Consider the following 21,713-nt stretch of genomic DNA (forward strand, 5'->3'; position numbering starts at 1 on the left):
AAAGAACTTTGCTCCTCATATCAGCTAGGGACGGCTTTGTGCTACACTATTAAATATCCCAAATGCTGTTTGTGAATTTGAAATGTAATTTGTTTATAGAGATTTTATGAGAGTCAAATCCATCATTTTTTATTAGATACAAGTGTACTCGAATGCTTTTTCTAAAATCTCTTCTGGCCCCTCTTATGTCTACTTGACCCAAAACCATGAATGATACACACACAGCACATTCTGCAGATCTCTTTAGAAACATTCCTGCTGTATAATAGATGCAATTATTCTTTCTAAAGAACCATGCACCATATGTGATCCAGCATAGTAAGACACTATCTTTCTATGGAAAAACACTATGGACTGGAATCCAAAGAGCTGCCTGAATAGGCAGCATTTCTTGAAGAGGAACACCATGTGCCATATGGCAATTCACTTTGAAAAGTGGAAGGACTTTGAAAAATGGTTGGTGACAGGGTGTGGGGATCGGTTGCTCAAAGTGAAAAAGATAAAAACATGCTGGACATGCCCAGACCATTGGGATTTCTATTGTACTTCTTTAGAACCCAACCTATTTAAAAAAATCACCACAACACTTTAGCTAAAGCCTTACAGGAAAAAAAAATTGCACTGTTTATGCATTACTATTTTTTTAAGGTTTTAAATTTGATTTTATACCGAGGTTTGCATTAAATCCAGTTAAGACATACTCAATATGCACAACACTTCACAAAATTTATAGCCCCTTCAGGGGCTCAGTGTTTCCACAATTCAGTGTGTAATAATCTGATGAATGAATATGAAAATGCAATTGCCTTTGAAGGATATTTTAACATCTACCAAAGATACAAACTACCAAGTCCTGCCACACTTTGCAGAGTAATTCCCTACACTGAGCTGGAAAAGAATTCTCATCCTTTATGCTGCCCTAGTTATATCTTACTGTTGTATTCCAAAAAGAGTATTTTCTGGTAATCAATGAAGCCTTACCTTATGAAGGGGGGAGAATAAAAACCACAGACATGCCATTAAAAAAGCATTTATTTTAAAAGTTCAACTCTAAATAACATTTTAACACAAATGTACATATATACAGCCTAACGAGATGCACTATGTAAACAAGGCAGTTATTAAAAGAGCTGACACTGCATTCAGTTTAAAAAGTCAGAGTCTTAGGTTCACTGGATGAGATATGTAAATGATCGCCAAAGAGCAAGCACTCCCAGGGGCTGGTTCACATAAGGGCAGCATACGCGTATGCCACATGTATACCAGTGTTTACAGGGGCAGAGACCTAAAGTGTACTGTTGAAGTGCCTGCTTGCAGACACACCAGGGACAAGTGCTATCAGGCACCACTTCCGCACCCTCCCAATTTCTGTCTGCTATGCTGGTAAATGTGCAGCAGACAAGGCTGCTGTTCAAAGTGTGAATCAGCCACTGTTTCATCGAGCAGATACAACAAAGAGCTATTGGGTGTTTTGCAGGACACTGATAACTTCCTGTACAAAATGTTTCAGGAGCTAGAAAAATAGCTAAACCTACGAAATATATTTAAAAGCGCACTTGAGCCTTACATTGACTCATGCATGGGATATCAAAATAGTTCAGGTGCTTCCCAATAAGCTAGAGACCTGAAATGTTGGTGCACGCAGAGTCCAAGGCACTTGGATTACCAGAAAAAAAAATATGAACTTGGGATGTTTGTCCTCCTCTCCTTCAAAATATACCCCCCCCCCCCCGGGGTTAAGATATTTGTATGTAGACCACTTGGAAAGTTGAATTTTGGCACACATCTAGCATGAAACTCCCTGATACCAGAAAAGCCTGAAAGAAATACATTCGTTTATCTCTCAGTCAACACAGGCTGCAATCCTAACCACACTTTCCTGAGAGTAAGCCCCTTTGAACAAAATAGGACTTACTTCTGAGTAGACCTGGCTAGGATTGTGCCCACAGGGGATTTAGAATGAACCCCTAAATGGTTACTAGTTACTTCCATGTTAACTAGTTGAAATTTGATACACACATAGTCTAAGACACCCTAATCACTACAATAGTCTGAAGGGAAGGCTTGTCAAAGTCTTAACCACTGTAGGGGGCAAAAAATATATCTTTCAAATGATATTACTAGGCCATCGTAAGCCATGCTGGCCCTGGGACAACATGTTGGCTGTGATGATTCTGCTGCTCTTTCTGAATTGAGTATGATGGAGAGGCACTTCCAGTAATAGCCAGAAACATAAATCTAAACCTGCAGGACACAAACTTCATTTACTAGTATATTATATACATACTTACAGGGACATAAATACACATTTTAAAACCCACATAGAGATGTTTTCAGTATAGGTATGTATCTGGGCACATGTATACATAATTATATTCAGACATGTGCAGACAGTAAATACCTATGCAATAGTTGCCAAGAGTCAAATCTGAACTGAAACAAGATTCCAGAACTGCTCCCACAAACTCTGAACACGACATTAAAGTCTAGCATGACTGAGGACTTGATGCACAACCCACTTGCACCTTGCTCCTGTTCGTACTCCCTTGAAACCACTGAGAGCAGTCGTTGAATGGGAGTTTGAACAGCTCCACTTCATTTCAATTAGGTCTGTGCTATGCATTGAAACCGTTGTGCAAGATGACCCAAAATGACTGTTGACACTCTGCTTTTTAGATCTGGGTCTGTGTCCAAGCAAACATTCCCACAAGAACCTCATAAATAACTGTTTACAGTTCCTCAGCAGAAACAGAGTTAATCGGAGAGTCACTTTGCTCATCTGCAGTTTCACATAATGTACTGTGATAGTCCGTGCCGTTTACGGTTCTTCTTGTTCGACTGCTGTCTGTGTTCCCTGGGCTTCTTCCCATTGAAGTGTCTGTGCTCACCACACTCCCAGTTCGAGATCGGTAAGGAGGGAGGTCTATATGATTCTGGGAGTCTGAAGAATAAGGAGGTGGAGGAAGATCAAACCATGGCGGCCTGCTGCAGGGTGTAAATGAGATATGTCACTATATGAGCAAAGAAACATAGAATACATTATTTCAGCAGTCATGTTGCTGCAGAAGTGCACACACTGTTGTGACGAGTTATAGCTTATCTTGGACTGAACTCAGGGAAAGTGGATACTCGAAGTGAAGAACGGTTGTGCACAGCACTGACTGGCTGGCTACAAAGCCATAAAAATCTGAACATTCGCCAATTCCTGGAACAGTTTTGATTCTTTTAAAAATGATTTTTTTTCTTTAATTTAGTGACAAACGGATGATGAATGATCAGGTTTCAGTGCACAATAAAAACAAATAAATATATAAATGTTTTTACTTCTACTGCTTGCCTGAAGTGGCGGGGCCTTGTGCCAGCCAAATGACTGAATCAGCATTCAGATCACTCTCTGGTTCATCTGAAAATAGAATTGCAGAGGTGGAGGGAAGCTAGGCTCAATGGCAGGAAAAAACCCTGGTCAGCCCTGTTTATAGATGATTAATATGTCTGGCATTTGTGTAGCAAGATATATTTAAAATCTTGGGCTATTCGAAAAATTCAGATTAATGGTACATTTTGCCCAATACCGGCTGCTTTTGGCATACAGAAAATTTTGTTCTGCTGGATGTCCATTATTCTTGTGTGCTTCTGGGATGAAGAATTGGACTGCTGGACCGAGTCCAAGGCATGTTGGAAATCCATCTACATTACAAAAGCTGTTGCCTGCTGCCACATATTGCCACTGAAACCAACGTCAGTTGTAGTAACAAAGCTAAGAAATGAATGAACTGGCTTCCTGTTTCTACGAAGTACACTCAGAGCTATGTAGCTTCCAAAACAGACAGAGCTGGGGGAAGAGAGGGGACAAAGCATATTTTACTGAATCAGTATCCGATGATCAGAAAGATATATCGTTATGTTTTAAGAACTGAGTCTCAAAGTCCAAGGAAGTTGAGTCACATTTAAAAATAAATATATGAAACTACTTATTAACCATTATCTTTGACCACAAAACTTAAAGAGCATACCAGTGAAGGCCCATTTAAAAATATATATTTTTTTCTCAACAGCACAACCCCTTATGCATAAGAACAGCCCCACTGGATCAGGTCATAGGCCCATCTAGTCCAGCTTCCTGTATCTCACAGCGGCCCACCAAACGTCCCAGGGAGCACACCAGATAACAAGAGACCTGCATCCTGGTGCCTCCTTTGCATTCGGCATTCTGTCATAGCCCATTTCTAAAATCAGGAGATTGCACATACGCATCATGGCTTGTAACCCGTAATGGATTTTTCCTCCAGAAATTTGCCCAATCCCCTTTCAAAGGCATCCAGGCCAGACGCCATCACCACATCCTGTGGCAAGGAGTTCCACAGACCAACTACACACTAAGCAAAGAAATATTTTCTTTTGTCTGTCCTAACTCTCCCAACACTCGGTTTTAGTGGATGTCCCCTGGTTCTAGGTGTTATTAGAGAGTGTAAAGAGCATCTCTCTATCCACTCTATCCTTCCCATGCATAATTTTGTATGTCTCAATCATGACCCCCCCTCAGGTGTCTCTTTTCTAGGCTGAAGAGGCCAAAACACCATAGCCTTTCCCCATAAGGAAGGTGCCCAAGCCCAGTAATTATCTTAGTCACTTCTTTTGCACCTTTTCCATTTCCACTATGTCTTTTTTGAGATGTGGCGACCAGAACTGGACACAATACTCCAGGTGTGGCCTTACCATTGATTTGTACAATGGCATTATAATATTAGCTGTTTTGTTCTCAATACCTTTTCTAATGATCCCAAGCATATAATTGGCCTTTTTCACTGCCGCTGCACATTGGGTCGACACTTTCATCGACCTGTCCACCACCACCCCAAGATCTCTCTCCTGATCTGTCAGACAGCTCAGAACCCATTAGCCTATATGTGAAGTTTTGATTTTTTGCCCCAATGTGCATGACTTTACACTTGCTTACATTGAAACACATCTGCCATTTTGCTGCCCATTCTGTCAGTTTGGAGAGATCCTTCTGGAGCTCCTCACAATCACTTCTGGTCTTCACCACTCGGAAAAGTTTGGTGTCGTCTGCAAACTTAGCCACCTCACTGCTCACCCCTGTCTCCAGGTCATTTATGAAGAGGTTGAAGAGTATCGGTCCCAGGAGAGTCCTTGGGGCACACTGCTTTTCACTTCTCTCCATTGTGAAAATTGCCCATTGACACACACTCTCTGTTTCCTGGTCTTCAACCAGTTCTCAATCCATGAGAGGACCTGCCCTCTAATTCCCTGACTGTGGAGTTTTTTAAGCAGCCTTTGGTGAGGGACCTTGTTGAATGCTTTCTGAAAGTCCAGATATATAATGTCCATGGGTTCTCCTGCATCCACATGCCTGTTGACCTTTTCAAAGAATTCTGAAAGGTTTGTGAGGCAAGACTTACCCTCACAGAAGCCAAGCTGATTCTCCCTCAGCACGGCTTGTTCGTCTGTGTTTTGAGATTCTATCTTTGATGAAGCATTCCACCATCTTACCCGGTATAGATATTAGGTTAACCGGACTACACTTTCCTGGGTCCCCCCTCCTTCCTTTTTAAAAAATCGGTGTGACATTTGCTATCTTCCAATCCCCTGGCACCGTGGCCGTTTTGAGGGACAAGTTGCATATTTTAGTCAAGAGATCTGCAACTTCATTCTTCAATTCCTTAATAACTCTTGGGTGGATGCCATCAGGGCCCAGTGACTTATTGATCATGTTTATTCAGAAGTAAGTCCTCCAATAGGATTTACTCCCAGGTAAGTGTATATGCAATTGTACCTTAAATGAATATTGTTTAATCATCTATTGTAAAGGAGCCAGATGCTTTATCTCAAGGCAATGCTTTTGTTGCATGGATGTCTTGTTTTCCAAGGGCAAAGACCTCACTACTTGGTTGTTGGGAAACGTAATTCCCTTCCCAAAAATGGGAAGGCTATGCAAAACATGGTTGCAGGAATCCCAGGGCCACTTCGCGACACCACAAATGGTTAATGACAATTCCTATGCTTATGTGTTATCTTTTTTAAAAATTTTGATATTTAATTATTTGCAGGTTGTATATTCCCATGTCATACCAAATGCAACCATGCCTGTACAGCCCTGACAGATTGTAAAAAACCCCTTGGGGGTTTAGTGAAAGTCAACCTATGTGAACCACGTTGGATTAAAGTCAAAGGAGCAATTCCAGTGACCAAGAAAGGTGGTATGAATGTATGTGTACACACACACACAGGGGAGTATCACTTAGTGACGTTCCTACCAGCAACAGCCCACATATGTGATGGTCGCTGCTAGTTCCTGTTCAACCCCACAGCCTCCAAAGCTGAGGGGAGCCATGCTCCCCTCGCCTCTGGACAGTTTTCTGAGCCTTGCAGAGGCTGCTCTTTTAACCTGAAATGGGTATTCCGAGCCTCAAAGGGGTAGTGCATAGATGTGTGCTGCCTCAGTGAGGCTCAGAAAAGTCTCCAGAGGGGAGCGGAGCATGGCTCTTCTAATCTTTGGAGGGTTCGCATAACATCAAGCCTTGCTTGGTGACCCGGGTGCTGGTTTGCATCCCTGGCGCTAAGCAACACACGACTGTGTGTGTGTGTGTGTGTGTGTGTGTGTGTGTGTGTGTGTGTGTGTGTGTGTGTGTGTAGTAAAGCACGGTTCCTCTGTATATTTCAACGAGAAGTGTTCTGAATCTGAAAATCCGAACTGCAAAGTGTGACACTATATAGCAGTGATTCTCAAACTTTTTAACACCAGGACCCACTTTTAGAATGATAATCTGTTAGAACCCACTGGAAGTGATGTCATTAATTAACCTGCAAGTGATGTCATGGCTGGAAGTGATATCATTTTTAAATTTTTAGCACCCCTCACATATGATACGTAAAATCAAATCAAGTCAATTGAAAACACCCTCCTAACCCTTCCAAGCAGTTGGAATCTGTTAAAAAAAAAAAATATTCCCCAAACATCCCAAAGGCTGTAATCCTATCAACACTTACTCAGGAATAAGCCCCCTTGACTATCATTGTTAAAAGCATATTCATAGCAGCCTGTTAAAAGTACAGGTCTGTAACATTTCCCCAAATGCAATCACATACCATAGTAGCATCAAGCATACTTTATATTTAAAATAAAATACACATTGAAATGAATGGGGAACCACCTGAAATTGGCTTGTGACCCACAGTTTGAGAAATGCTGCTAGGGGAAATTCCAATCTGTATCTAGCCCTTAATGAGAGCAGGCATTCCATCTATTCTAAGACAACCCTGTACTTTCAACCAATTAAAGATATAGTGAAATGGGCAGATACACAGAGAAATCAGCAGAAATGGAGTAAGAATGGCAAAAAATTTTAAGGGAAAGCAAGAATCACAACACTTTTAAACAGTAGATATATTTGTGATCCCATCTTTCTTTCTGTCATGTCACTCCAGAAGACATACGCTGACTTCCCCAGAAATTTTTCATTCAGGGTCTGGCCAGATTCAAACCTGCTTAGGATCAACCAGGAGAATGCATCATGGGTAAAACAATGCCACAGATTTTACAGATTTTATATTAGCTTAATGTGAGGATGACATGTGCCCAGCACTTACGTTTGATCTAGCACAGCTTCTGAATAAGAAGGTGGGGAGTCTAAATCCGGTGGTCTGTGATAGGCCTGGCTGGACATGTGCTGAACTCCATTGTTGACATTGTAAGTGACGCTGCAGTGATGGGGATGATCAAGGACAACCAGCCGGGACAGCAGGACAGGGTGTTGCAGCCGATGCACGGGGAGCGTCATGAGGTTATTGCGTTTTCGCTGGTGGTGCAAGATCAAGGCCAGGAGAGCCACCACTAGCACAAAAATAGCTGAGCTGCCAATGATTGCATAGGTGATGCTGGGATAGTAGAGCAGTTGAGGCTCCGTGGTCACATAATCCTGGTCGCTGCCAGCTTCTGAAAGGCACAGGGAGGGAGAAAAGATAAGGTTAGTCTCGATGGAAGAGAGATTGGACTTCCTTACCACCAGCTTGGCCAATTTCCCACTGAGTTTCCCTCATTCCGCTCATCAAGAACATATGCATGCAAAATGGAAACCAGCTGACTGGAATTGCACATTTCCCTTTGCCTGCCTCAAAAGGTTTCTGCTTTAAACAGATGCCCTCAATAACTCTGGAGGAGAAGAAAACTCACAGGAAACACATGAAGATTTATTTAGGCTCACATCAGCACTTTTAATTTAGCTTTCAGTAAACAGTCGGATAGGGAAAGTGACCTCCACAATCCACATGCTAAGGCTTGAGGGTAGAGAATTCACCTGGTCTGAACGCCACTGCAATGCTAGAAAACCTGCAGGTCTCTAGCAAAGGAAATAACTACTAAAAGTTTTGGCTGTAATGGATCAAAGGGTTACTAATTTCTTATTACAGTACTGTTGATATTGGTGAGCAATAGGCTGCATGGAGAGAAGTGTTTCTCCCCCAGTGGTACTTGAGGTGGTGTCTGGTAGCACTCGCAGGACCCCTGTTGCCACCTGGCAACGACACCAGGAATGCAACACAAACAATGGTAGCAGGCTTGACTTGGTGGGCAGAGCTCCAAAGCATGCTTTCCGTGCTTGAAAAAGTCTTCCTGTCCACTCTGAGCCTCTTACTGGTGTTCAACCAGAAGTAACTGGCAATGATGACATCATCAGTTACTTCCAGTGGTCTTTCCAATAGGTGGACCATGCAAAGTGGTACAGTAGGAGGACAAACATTGAGAAACACTGATCTAGAGACAGTGGTTCGTAAAGTGGGTGGTATCACCACTTGGGGGGTGGGATTACCTAGGGGGCCCTAAAATGCAAGGGGAAAGGCAGGGGACACTGGAGGAGGTGGGATTATGGCACCATACTGTCAAATGGCAGTCATAAGAACAAAAGAACAGCCCGGCTGGATCAGGCCATAGGTCCATCTAGTCCAAGGCCTGCCTCTGCATAGTGTTGAAACCTGGTGGAAACTATTAGATGTTTTAGTAAATACACCACCACAGCTCTAGTCAGACCAGTACACTGCTCTTTGATCATCACAGGAAGCGTTTTTGTCTCTTTGTCATTGAAGAGAAATGGCAGAAGCAGAAAAATCTGAGAAGATAATTCAGCTTGAAATATTTGGATTTATAGCAGCACCAACAAACCAACAGCTGCCTAATATGTGAAAAGTTCTTTTCTAATGAGACAATGAAGACTCCAGACAGATTGAACATTTAGTGAAGGCACATCCTGACAAGGCAGACAAGAACTTAACTGTCCCTCAATCACTTTGTGATGAATTTCAAAAGCAGCCAACATTGTCAAGCATGTTTTGTGGTTCTTCACAACAGAACACTGTTTGGGCGCATCATTCAGTATTTCATTGTTGACTGCTAACTCTAGAGAGCCACAGACAATTAGTGAAGAGCTCATCCTACCAGCAGTTAGTGAGGTTCGGTGCACTGTTTTGCATGAGTTACCACAGAATATAATTAATCTTAGCAACAGTTCAGTGTCGAGATGCATAGATGAAATGGTTGAAAATGTGGAAGATACATTGTGTAGCATAATAAAGACAACATTACATTTGCATTACAGCTGGATGAGTCAACTTTGCCAGGCAATGAATTCTTGCTTTTTGCGTATGTGCACTTTATAAAAGATGGAAGTTTGGCTCAAGAGTTATTTGCAAAGCAGCTAAGAACAGCTACTGAATAGGAGTCAATATTCACATTGTCAAGCAGTTCTACAAAGAACCCAATCCTAACAAGCTGCTCTATCATCAGAACTTGCATTCCAGCAGTGCAACAGTCTTTCCTGCATGATATATTATTGTGTGCTGACACTAGAAGCAGTGAGCGGTGGCAATCCTGGGTGCCCCAGTGTTGGCAAGCAGGTGTGGAAGGGTTGGGTTGTTACCAAAAAGGGCTATTATGTTTTAAGGGGAATTATTATATTACCCTTTTAGAAACTTCAGGATCACAGGCTAGATAACAAGACAGTGTAATGCAAAGAAATTCCTTTTTAGCTTGAAAAAAGACTGGGAGAAAGATAACTTTCAATAGGATTATATTTTTATTGCAAAAACACACAGGTATACATAATGCACATGGAAAAATGGTAAGTATATGTCTACTTGAATCCTAGTACTTGGATCCAGTGTACCTAGCTTTATGGTGGTTGCATGTGAAAAGTATTTGGTGCATCTGAGGAAATCAGAAAAGGATAGGTTGTAGGGAAGGATTTTAGGGGTCCCTGATCTGCCAACCCAGTTGCTGACTAAAGATGGGGAGAGAAGGGGAGAAAAAAGGGGGGGGAGAAGGGAAAAGGTTCCAGACGCAAGATATAGTTACCTGTCCTGAGGAGCAGATAGATGGGGGGGGGGGAGTCCTGGAAGGAGGACCTCTGCCTTGGAGGGGCAGCCAGAGAGAGAGAGCTAGCACATGGCAGCCTTCTCTTAAAAGAGTTTTTGCTGTGACGGCAAAAGATGGGCTGGGTGCTGAGCTGGCGGGGAAAAAACTGCCATCCACTAAGGTGTTTGGGGTCCCGATGTGAAAGGATTATCAGCTAATGACTGGCTTCATGGCCAGGGGAACTTACACAATAAGCAGTGATTTAGTTAAACAATACAACAATAGAAGACATTTAAAGTGATTGAGTTAAACAATAAAGACATTTAAACAACGGTTTTACTCTTCCAGTGTTGTTAATGTATAATCACAGGGAAGTGGAGGTTGTGCAGCCATGATCTTGTGGCTTGACCTGACTGTGAGAAGCTTAAAAGTGTTGAGGTTTTGCCTACATGATATTTTAGTCCATAATACATAACCAGATACAAAAATCACAAAAGGAAAAAGGGGATTTTCACGTAACAGGGTGGAAGGGGGAAGAAAGGGGCAAGGACCAGGGTAGGGAGGGGGATTACTGACAGCAGGAAGGGGTAGTTTTTGGTGGCAGCGGCTCTGCCAATACTTTACCCTATCCTTCGATCCACCTCCCTGGGTCCACTTGAATTTGCACCAGCCAGAGAGATGGTGCAGGTCTTAGTAGACCAATCAGGGAAGAAGAGACTTATCCAGAGAAGGCCTCTGTGTGCCCCCCTTGCAGGATGCAGTGAGCTCTGTTGGTACGGTTGCATCAGCTGGGAGGGGGGGATTGAGTTGAAAGAAAAGGAAATTCCACTTAGGGTGCAATCCTAACCCCTTATGTCAGTGCTTTCCAGTACTGGCATAGCGGTGCCAATGGGGCATGTGCTGCATCCTGCAGTTGGGTGTCACTCACGGAGGCCTCCTCAAAGTAAGGGAATGTTTGTTCCCTTACCTCAGAGCTACATTGCCCTTATGTCAGTGCTGGAAAGTGCTGGATGGAATCCACTGATAAAGCCAATGAAGCGTCCAACCACAATTCAAGCCAAGCTATGAAATTGTGACAAATATTTCTACAGAGTTCACTATGACTTTCCTGCTTTTTAGAGATTTAACCACTGAAGGATGAAAGGAGGACTAGTTCACTCCTGAATGGTTACCTAGAAGGACTTTCATAGAAACGTGTGTTTTTATTCAATCATAATCCAAAACCTGTCATTGCATAGCGGGCTACTGGTGTCTTCCTTCCCAGAGAATTCTTTGAGTCTGCAGAATCACAAAAGTTTTTAGAAAATAGCTGCTTCTGTGACAAATTACCACATCAGGGGGTGATTTTTGACTTTAATACAGCATGTTAGAGGAGAGCAAACTTCATGCAGCCTCCCTGCACGATCTGATCAGTCAGGGCTTTTCTGTTGATGCTTTTAAAAAAAAGAGAGTACAGTTGGAAACACCCGTAAATTGCACATGTTTCTGTGCATGTGTTCTGTGACCTTTCATGTCAAAGTAGACACTCAGAAACATTACAGTCCCTTCAGAATTGTACCAATTCTGACTACTCCACACTTCCTATGTTGAGATGCTCTCCTGTGTCAAGAAACAAAACTAAAGCAATGGTAACTTGAATGAGTGATATATGAATTGGTTCTTGATTTGAGGAAGGTTTCTTTCACCTGACTCCAAAAACTGACCCCAGTACACAGTATACTATGATTAATAGCACAGAAATATGATGCCCTTTGTCACATATTTCTCTTTCCTTCTTTAAAAGATACATTATTACTCTTCTTTCAGTTAAATTTCCCCTGCTCCCCCAAGATCAACTGTCCCAACACACACAGCTTCAAACTATATTGAATGTCCCAAATATAGGAAAGAGACAGATCGTGAAAAACAAAGGATATACAAGAATGAACTGAAAGGGATGGAGATAGGGAGCCATTTGGGGTAAGTTATTTTAGAGTCCAACATCACGGCTGTGTGGAGCAGAATCCTCCTATGGCAACTCTATATTTCTACCACTTCTGAACGGTCCTCAAAGGCCACTCCACATAGAGTGAGTTGCAGCTATCCAATCACACTATCACCAAGGCATGGACCACCATGGCCAGGTACGACTAACTCCTGGCCATAGCTGCCATCTGGCTATCCAGGGGTAGCTGTGGGTCCAGGAGGACACCAAAGATGCCCACCTGTTCCTTCAGAGGTTGTGCAACCCCATTCAGAACAGGTAAGCTATACAAAACCTGAACTGTGGTTTTCCAAACCAGAAAGGCCTTTCTTCTCAGGATTAATTTCAGCCTATTAACCCATATCCAGATCTCTACTGCATCCAGACAATGCTACAGGATTCCAACAGCCTCCTATGGATTTGACAAACAGCAGAGACTGAGCATATTATTTTGCAGGAAAAGATATATATCATACATTTGCTCATTCCTTTCAGCAGATGTCCTTTGCTTGCCATATCATTGTGTCAAGTTGTTCATGGCAGAGAGAGCTCTCATAAGAACATTAGAAGAGCCCTGCTGGATCAGGCCAAAGGCCCATCTAGTCCAGCTTCCTGTATCTCAAAGAAGCCCACCAAATGCCCCAGGGAGCACACAAGACAAAAGAAGACAACATACCTCTCAGAGAGGTGCTATGGGCTAGGAACATGCTATGCTCATGAAGTGCACCCCTCTTAAGATGCCATTGGAGCTGTTCTATCATTTCTGATGGCACAGATCCCCTCTTAGGCAGAGGGCCAGATGCCCAGCAGTGACTTGATGTCAGAGCTGCTGGCTATGATGATTGTTATGCAATGCACACACTATGGGTCAGGGAACCAATGAAGACCAATAGATTTGATGTTGGGCTGAGACCAGGAATACCCGGAGTCAAAATTTTGCTCAACCATGAAGCTTACTGTGCAAGCTTCAGTCAACTATTGTCTCTGCCTCACTTATCTCACAGAGCTGCTGTGCAAATAAAAAAAGAAATGACCATATGTGGGATATGCAGGCGACCCATGTTATCCATGGATTTGGTACCCATGGATTTCATCATTCGTGGGTTCTGAACCTTCAGCGGCTTCCCTGCTCCTCAGAATGCCTATTAAAGGCATATAACATCACTTTTTCATGAAAAAGGGCATTTTTTTTGCCTGAAACAGGCATTCTGAGGGCCACCAAGGTCGCAGGCAGATGCTCTGGTCATGTTCGGAGCTTCTTAAAGGGCCTAAATCTACAAATGTGAACATTCGCATATTTTGATATCTAATTTGTCTCATTTTGTTCCTGAATTTGTACCCTCTTGTCCACTGGGCATGCTTCAAGTGGTTAACAAAACCAACATTATACAAAACAATGTTCAATTCCTCAAAAGCAATATAAAATTATGATTCTGATAATAAAGATGCAACTTGTGACAACTCTTCTGCTAGAAAGCTTTCTTCTTATGGAGCTTGCAGTTGATGTTTCTTGAGGCAGAAATAGGAATGACCAAGGGAAGGAAAATAGAACACGCATTCCTTAAGCTGCTAAATTCATCTCTTGTATCACTATTTTGTGCACCTGGACAGGGAAGATCCTGACATAGAAACCAGTGTTGCTGGCATGTTGCTCTCAAAGGATGGCGGCAATTAGATACAACGTACTGCGTCACGGGATGGAAATAAAGGCTCTAGAAACAATTTGTCTGGATATTCAGTTTACAATTTTTAGTTCTGCTCTAATAACATTCTGCAAATGTTGATACATCACAGAAGAAGAAAGTGAATTAAGGCTCTGGGTAATGCACTTGGAGTATTTCTCTGCGAAGAGTCAGGTATGACATGGGGAGATTTATAATACTGTTTGCTCTATTCACAAACAATTGAGTGCGGGAAAGCTAAATTAGCTCAGATTCATGCAGCTCCCATTCTGCTCTGGTTTTCCTTAGCAGGGTCTATGTATTCTAATGGCACTATGTAGAGATAGTTCATCAATGCCACTTACGCCTATTAAACCTCATTATCGGCTAAAATGCTGAATGTGCAGACTGGAAGCTTTGAGGATAGAAGTATGCAGAAGAGGCCTGTGGATAGTTAAGACTGAACAGAAGGTTGGTAATGGGAAACATTACAGGATGTACTCGCAAGACTGTTTTATTAACCATGAACAAATGATAACATCTCCAAACCATTTAAAAGGTCTAGGACCAAATTGGATTAAGCCTCTTGAGATGCTGGAATTGGAGAGGCCATTACTTTGTCTCTCTCAAGCCTCTGAACTGGCCCAGCTGTTTCACACTCCATCAGAGGGCTAAAGCTTTTGAAATACATAATCAGAGCAGACATCTGCAGCTTTAATGAACACAAGTAACGGCCCATCTTCAACAAGAGATACCACTTTAAACAGGATATTTAAATTCCAATAGATTCAAAAATGTGACTGCCTGCTTAGGAGGTTACAGAAGATGATGGAAGCCAAATCATTCAGGCTGGTCATTAGCAGAAGCACACTTGTGTTGTTGTTTTTTTGTACTAAGCCCTATTTAGAGTTGTCAGAGCAGAGCTTAAGGTGGCCTGTGACTTCTGACATTTCTTCATTCTGTGTGGTTTCCTAATCTATTAGGCTTTCTTTCTAAAAGAAAAAGCTTCAGTGCAGGACAGGGTGCAGGGACAACAGTTCCTGGGATGAAGATTAATCCCAGGTTCAGACTGAAGAACTCTGAAACACCCACCTCTCAACACACAAATCACAGTACCAACAGTACACATCAGGACAATGCGTTTAGAAAGTATCACAGGTACAAATTTGGGTCAGGCAGGAGCCTATTAAGGAATGGAGTTTCAGAGGGTGATGTCCTGTACTGTTCCCTCTGTTGAATGCCCTCTGTTGAATGCCTCCTGCTGTATAGCTAAGCTGATGACTCAGTACTCAGGACTTCAATACTAACAATATGCCTGCCACTATGTTAATGGTATCTACATTTTCCCATAGAAATCAAAGGGTCCATGAACTTTGTGAAAGGAAAAAATGGTGATGAGGGAGCAACATCTCCATATTGCAACTGGTGAGTGGAGGCCTAGAAGGAGTTAACTGCCCAAGATGAGTTCAGGGCAAAAGTGAGATTTCACAATTCAGCTTCTTAGCCACTACATGATAGCAGCTCTTAGATCAGAGTTATTGGGGGTGGGACAAATTCACAGTGGCATCTAAAAATCTATCGATGCCTATAGAATGAAAACTGTCTCACACAGATGCATATACAATCTCATCCCATCCAGCAGTTTCTTTCCAGCAAGGCTAGCCTGATGTCTCTGGAAGATTACAAGCAGGAAATGAGAGTGATGGCCATCTCCTGATTTTACTTTTGTCCCCAACAGCTGGTATTCAGATGCATGTTGCCTCAGTATATGTAACAGCCATTTAGCTATCATCACTAGTAGTATACTAGTTTATTCATTTCAGCTATTTCTTTGCATACCTGCTCCTGAGACTTAAGACCCAGAACTTCCCCTCTCGCCTTCTTTCCATCTCACACAATGCTAGATAGTTATCTTGAGCACCATGTCTGTCCCAGTTTCAGTGTGGGGAAAAAATCTGGGTTGAAAAGCAAAGTGAAAAAATAAGCTGCCAACATATGAGTACTAAGCTGCAGTTCTAAAATTAATGTAGGAGCTATAAAAGAAAGGGCTTGGGATAATGTAAAGAGAACACAGTATAGTTTAGAATGCTTAAAACGATTTATCATTGCAAAAAATCTTGCGAAGTAGGCTAGGGCAATAGTGCCTCTGGGACAATTTATGCAACAACCATCTCCTCCCCTGTGCTTGGAAGGAAAAAATGACAGACCACAATGGCATGCGTGCTGACCCAGGTGTGTGGATGTGCTGTTAAAGTCAGCCCAGATTCTGTGCTAACTGTTCGTTACTATAATTGCAGAAAGCACCATGACTAGGCTTGTACCTGGTTCTCTCTCTGGAGTCCAAACATATTCTGTTATACCAGTAGGTCTTCCATTGCTTCACAAATGATATGGTTCCTAGTGATGGGCATTGACACAAATTTTGTTAACATGGGGGGGGGGTTTCCTGAGTTCTCCATTTTTCCTTATAATGCTGATGTGCTGGGGAGGCAAATGTCTTCAGAGCAGATCCAGCAGGTGGGAGGGGGTACTTAACTCTTCTCTACCCACCAATTCTATTCTCCAAACACCCATCTCTGCAAAGTTCTGAGAAGTAACCCTGGCTGGGGGAGAGAAAGAACTGGCCAGGGGATGGTTAAGAATTTTCTCTTCCTCCTTGCTGAATCTAATCTATCTTGGCTCTCCTCACCCCCAGTGGTGTAGCTAACGATCATGTAGCCCGGTGCCAAGCTCAAAATGTTGCCCCAGAAGTGATGTCACAACCGAAAGTGACATCACTCCCAGGCTTTTTAAAAAGTGAAAATTGGGAGGAGCCCACCTCCTCCTCCCAGCAGCTCACCACCCACTCGCTCTGCTGCCTCCCCCCAGTCAGAGGCATAGCTAAGACAGCTATCTGCTACCCGGGGGTCAAAAAAGATTTTGTAGCCCCCCTTGATAAAATCAAATTTAATTAAGTAAATAAATAAAAAGTTATTGGTTCCATGCTGTATCATAATAACATCTTATTGGCACTCAGAACAATCAGACTCATAGTTCAGTTTGGAGTTAAGCAAATCCACTTTTTATTCCACAAGACAGTTGTGTTTTCATTTTCTGGTTATTTGGCCATAACTTTTGATAGAATACAGATATTCCAATGTGGTTTGCTTAACTAAATTCTGCATTAAATTACCTTTCCAATGATATATAACATGATGGTATTATTTATACATAGCAAGATTTTCACAATTTGGTCACTAGTCTCAAGTTCAGCCTGTTGTCCCCCTAAAACATGATGCCAGGTGCAACTGCTACCCCCTGCACCCCCTTAGCTATGCCACTGCTCACCCCAATGCTTATGCTACCTTGAAAAATCCATAGTTGGGTACGCCCCTTTGCCAATGGAATATGTAAGTCCTACCCTGAGATTGCAAACGTTCTGGGCAGAAAGAATGCCACTTCTATGTTCCATAAAATATCAAGCATCCTGAGTGGACACAGGCACAACATACAGTATATACAGGTGTGCGCCCCTTAGCCACGTTCCAGCCAATGCTGGATCGCATATGCAATGACCACCATCGGTTACATAGTTGTCGCGGGGCACACACCCCATGTCTTCTCCAGAGGCTCATCTGAGCTTCCCAGAGGCAGCGCGTGCCTGCCCGCTGCCTCTGCAAGGCTCAGACTGCCAGAATTGTGTGACCCTGAATATCCAGGTCAAATTAAACACAAATCAATGTGTTAGAAGCTTGTCTCCTTGCTTTCTCAAAACAGCTGCCTGGGGAGGTGGAGGGGGGAGACCAGGCTGAGAAATGGGACACATAGGGGAAAAAGGAGGAGGAGCTATTTTACCTTGTTCTAAAGTAGCACATGAGCTGAGTTCGTTTTTAAAGTATCTAGCACTAGAAGCACTAGAGAGTTTTTTAAAAAGGTTCTAGCATGTTAGGAGCATGTTTTTGTTTTTTTTTAGGTTCTAGCGTGCTAGCAGCGCTAGAATTTTTCCTAGTGAGCTCGGAATTAGAAAAGACAGCTGCCTGCATTTAGCAATGCTATCTTATGGCTCTACTCTGAAGAAACAACTGAGCAAAGTCATTTTTTTTACTGCTAGTAGGGGAGACAGTGGAGGAAAGGGTTTTGAATTTGCACACAAGGCACCATCCATTTTGGAGATTGTAAAAGCAGTATATAGAGGTTAACGTACCTTTTTTGAGGCAATGATTAACCATTGCAAAAGCACCCCAAAATACTTTCAGCACTATTTGACTTCTTTTAAATAAATGGTGCTGGAAGCACGCTAGCAGCATGCTAGAAATGTCACTTCTGCCTATTTTCTCAGCTAAAAAAAGAATGCAGCCATGGAGTTATTCTCCAAACAGGAAGCAATGGGAAGGTGCTTATGGGAATCATAGGCTTTGTGAGGGCTGCTGCTATGGAAGTATGGTTTTCCTCACAAAGCCTGCAACTCCCATAAGCATCTTCACTTTGGTTCCTGTCTGGAGAATAACTGCATGTTTCTACTGCATAGAATAGAATAACTTGTTTCAGAATAACTTCAAAGACTTTCATACACCTCTATGTTTTACCTGTGACTTATTAATGGGTTATAGTGAATTTCTGATTTTGTGCTTAGAGCCTGCCCTCAACCTATCCATGCGATCAACTTATGCACAAGTTTATGTGGTGATTGGTTTTTACCTAGAAATAGTAAGTTGACAAATACCAAGATACTGTGTTGGCCATACAGGCTACCAGTTTGTATGGAAGGGAAGGCAGGTTGATAATAAGACTCAGAGTTACAATCCAAGGATTTAATGAGCCTGCAGAGTCAGCCTTAGTTGGCAAGAAATACCGCTAGCTTATGGTTGATTTAGGTATACTGTAAAGTGTATTTTAACCCACTTTTAAATGTATTGCAAAGGCATTCAAAGACTGTATTTTGAGTAACTGTGGTTCTGAAAAACTGCTAGCACAACCTCTCTCTACTCTGGTACATTACTTTCAGGAATGCCATTCCTTTAAAGAAATTTCCAGGGGAAGAGATGCTGTCAGATAAGTAGTCCACTTAGTTTCATTCTCCAACAAGATTCCTGTGACCACGGAGTCCAAAAATCAGACCAGAAAGCAGATAAGCAAGATTGGTTAAATCACCCAGGCCCTGTTCAGACATCACGTCTCTATTCTAAATCTCAGTTACGCTATTTATCACGTCCATAGTGCCTACAACTCAGAGTTGTTCAAAAATCTCACTTCCACGTAAAGAGGTCATGAACAGGCCTCTTGTTCATATATTTTTTCCTAGCTCCCTCCCTCCCACACCTTATACTGCATGCCCCATATCACAAACCAGGAGATTCCTGAAAGCAGGAATCTCTCTTGCTCAGGTATCACAACCATATTAACAAATTACCATTTCTCAATTTATTAATTAGATACCAAAGGGGAGATTCCCCCCCCCCCCAAAAGGGCTCCCTATTGCAGCCAGTAAGAAGCTACTAAAGCCTGGTTTTTCAGAATATGCAATGGAAATCAGCTAGAACAGCAAAACCCTAAATGTACCCTAAGCCTTCCAGGCTTAGAGGCCTTGTCAGATGCATGTTATAGTAAATAACTATTCAGTCTTTCTTTTTGATATGTTTTGATGGATGTACCCTACTCCTGCTAAGTGGGTCAAGGCACTTTTTCAAGTGAGTGCTCCTCTTTGGTTTAGCAAGGGGAGAGTAACTCCTCACTCCAGCAGTGTCTTTTCTAGTGGCTGCTTGCTGGTATTCTTTTGCATCTTTTTAAATTGTGAGATCTTTTGGTACAGGGAGCCATTAGTTATTTAATTTTTCTCTGTAAACTACTTTGTGAACTTTTTGTTGAAAAGCATTATATAGATAACATTAATAATAATAAAATACAGAGAGGGCTTTTTCCTTCGTTCCCATGTAAGAGTCAGTCCTATGTGCATAAGAATCAGAGGAGTGAAATGGATTAAGGGAGATGTACACTAGACCTACAGAAGCTATTAAACTGTCATGCTCTACAAGCAACAGGATGCAAGTATCCCAAGGCTTAGTGTTCTCTTTCTTCTTACACCAGCTATGATGACCTTTATTAGTGATGTAGTTGAAAATTCATGCTTATGGTATTGTAAATTTAAGTCTCGGGTTATAATGGTTGTCTCAAATAAAAGGCAAGCATCATCAATCCCAAATTCTTCTCTGGCTCACATTTTGATCTGGAAAAGAATCATTACCCTCTTAACCAGCCTACCCCTTATAGCCCTCCTTCCTCTTATTTCCCAATCTCTGTTGATTTCATTTACCATGCTGACAATAAGATCATAAGAACCACCTTGCTGAATCAGGCTTATTGCCCATCCAGTTCAACTTCTTGTATCTCACAGTGGTCCATCAGATGCTTCTTGGAGCAGTCAAAACAACTAGATACCTATATTCTGAATGCCATTCCTTTGCATCTGGCATTCAGGTATAGTTGCATATAGTCATCATGGTTTGTAACCTTTGATGAACTTCCATCAAATCTATCCAATCTCTTTTATTTAGGCCTTCACATAACATCACAGCATCCTGTGACAAGGAGTTCAACAGATTAATTACTTGCTGGGGAAAGAGATATTTCTTTAGTCTCTTCTAACTCTCTTGGCACCAATTTTACTGGATGCCCTCTGGTTCCAGTGTTGTGTGGAGGGAAAATAACTTCCCTATGGTCACCCCATGCTTAATTTTTTGTCTCAATCATGCCCCCTCAGGCGGCTTCTTTCTACCCCAAATGCAGTAGCCTTTCCTGATAAGGGAGGTGCTCCAGCCCACTAATAATTTGTCACTCTCTTCTGCATCTTTTCCAGTTCCACTATATCCCTTCTGAGATGTGGTGACCAGAACTGAACACAATATTCCAGATGTGGCTTTATCACTGACTTGTACAAAGGCATAACAATATTGGCTGTTTCATTCTCAATCCCTTTTTAAAATGACCTTAATTATGAAATTAACCTTCACTGCTGCTATTCAGTTATCCATCACCACTCCAAGATCTCTTACCTGATCCATCACAGATAGCTCAGTATCCATTAGCGCAGTGGTTCTCGAACTTTTCTGGCTCACACCTTCCCCGATCCTTATAGCCATTGGTCACGGCTCCCCACTACAACACCTCACCTCAGTTACCCCCAAAATGGGGATGAAGGTGTTATAATTATACACTAGAAATAAGGCTGCCAGCACTCTGAGGCTGCAATCCTAACCACACTTAAATGAGAGTAAGCCCCACTGAACAAAATAGAACTTACTTCTAAGTAGACCTGGTTAGGATTGTGCCCTGAGTTTGTTAGCAGCACACCTGGAGGGTTTTGGAAAGGGAGGGGGGAAGTGATGAATTTGCTGGGGGAGGGGAAGACTTTGTTTTGTGTGTATCTGCTAATTGCAAACTGATGCAAACTGAGACCCAGAGACTGGTTGGCTGCAATCCTAACCCCACTTTCCTGGGAGTAAGTCCCATTAAACACAATAGGACTTACTTCTGAGCAGACCTAGCTAGGATTGTGCCTTTTGTCTTACAATAGCAGCCAACAGAGTACCCCTCCCCCAAAAGGAGGCAGGAGGAAAAGGGGGAATGGCTAAAAATGAATGGGAATTTTTATTTTTAAACAATTTTTGGAGACAAAGTCAAGAGTGGCTTTTTTTCTTTTTTGAAGGGGGAGGAAAAAGAGAAAGGTGAGGATCCTTGGTTAAGCTGACAC

General features: G+C 42.3%; 1 protein-coding gene across 2 annotated transcripts in view; it reads right to left on the reverse strand.

Moving 5' to 3' along the window:
• Window positions 1–1,023: 1,023 nt before the first annotated feature.
• LDLRAD3 (low density lipoprotein receptor class A domain containing 3) overlaps window positions 1,024–21,713 on the reverse strand; it is a 206,045-nt gene continuing 185,355 nt past the window's right edge. For both annotated transcript variants that reach the window (XM_066635423.1, XM_066635432.1), the window contains exons 5-6: window positions 7,609–7,954; window positions 1,024–2,985 (exon numbers count right to left, since the gene is read on the reverse strand). In XM_066635423.1, the coding sequence (XP_066491520.1) occupies window positions 2,730–2,985; window positions 7,609–7,954 (602 nt within the window). In that variant the 3' untranslated portion in view covers window positions 1,024–2,729. The remainder of the gene's footprint in view (window positions 2,986–7,608; window positions 7,955–21,713) is intronic.

The sequence above is a fragment of the Tiliqua scincoides genome, chromosome 1 (assembly GCF_035046505.1).
Source record: "Tiliqua scincoides isolate rTilSci1 chromosome 1, rTilSci1.hap2, whole genome shotgun sequence".
Lineage (NCBI taxonomy): Eukaryota > Metazoa > Chordata > Lepidosauria > Squamata > Scincidae > Tiliqua > Tiliqua scincoides.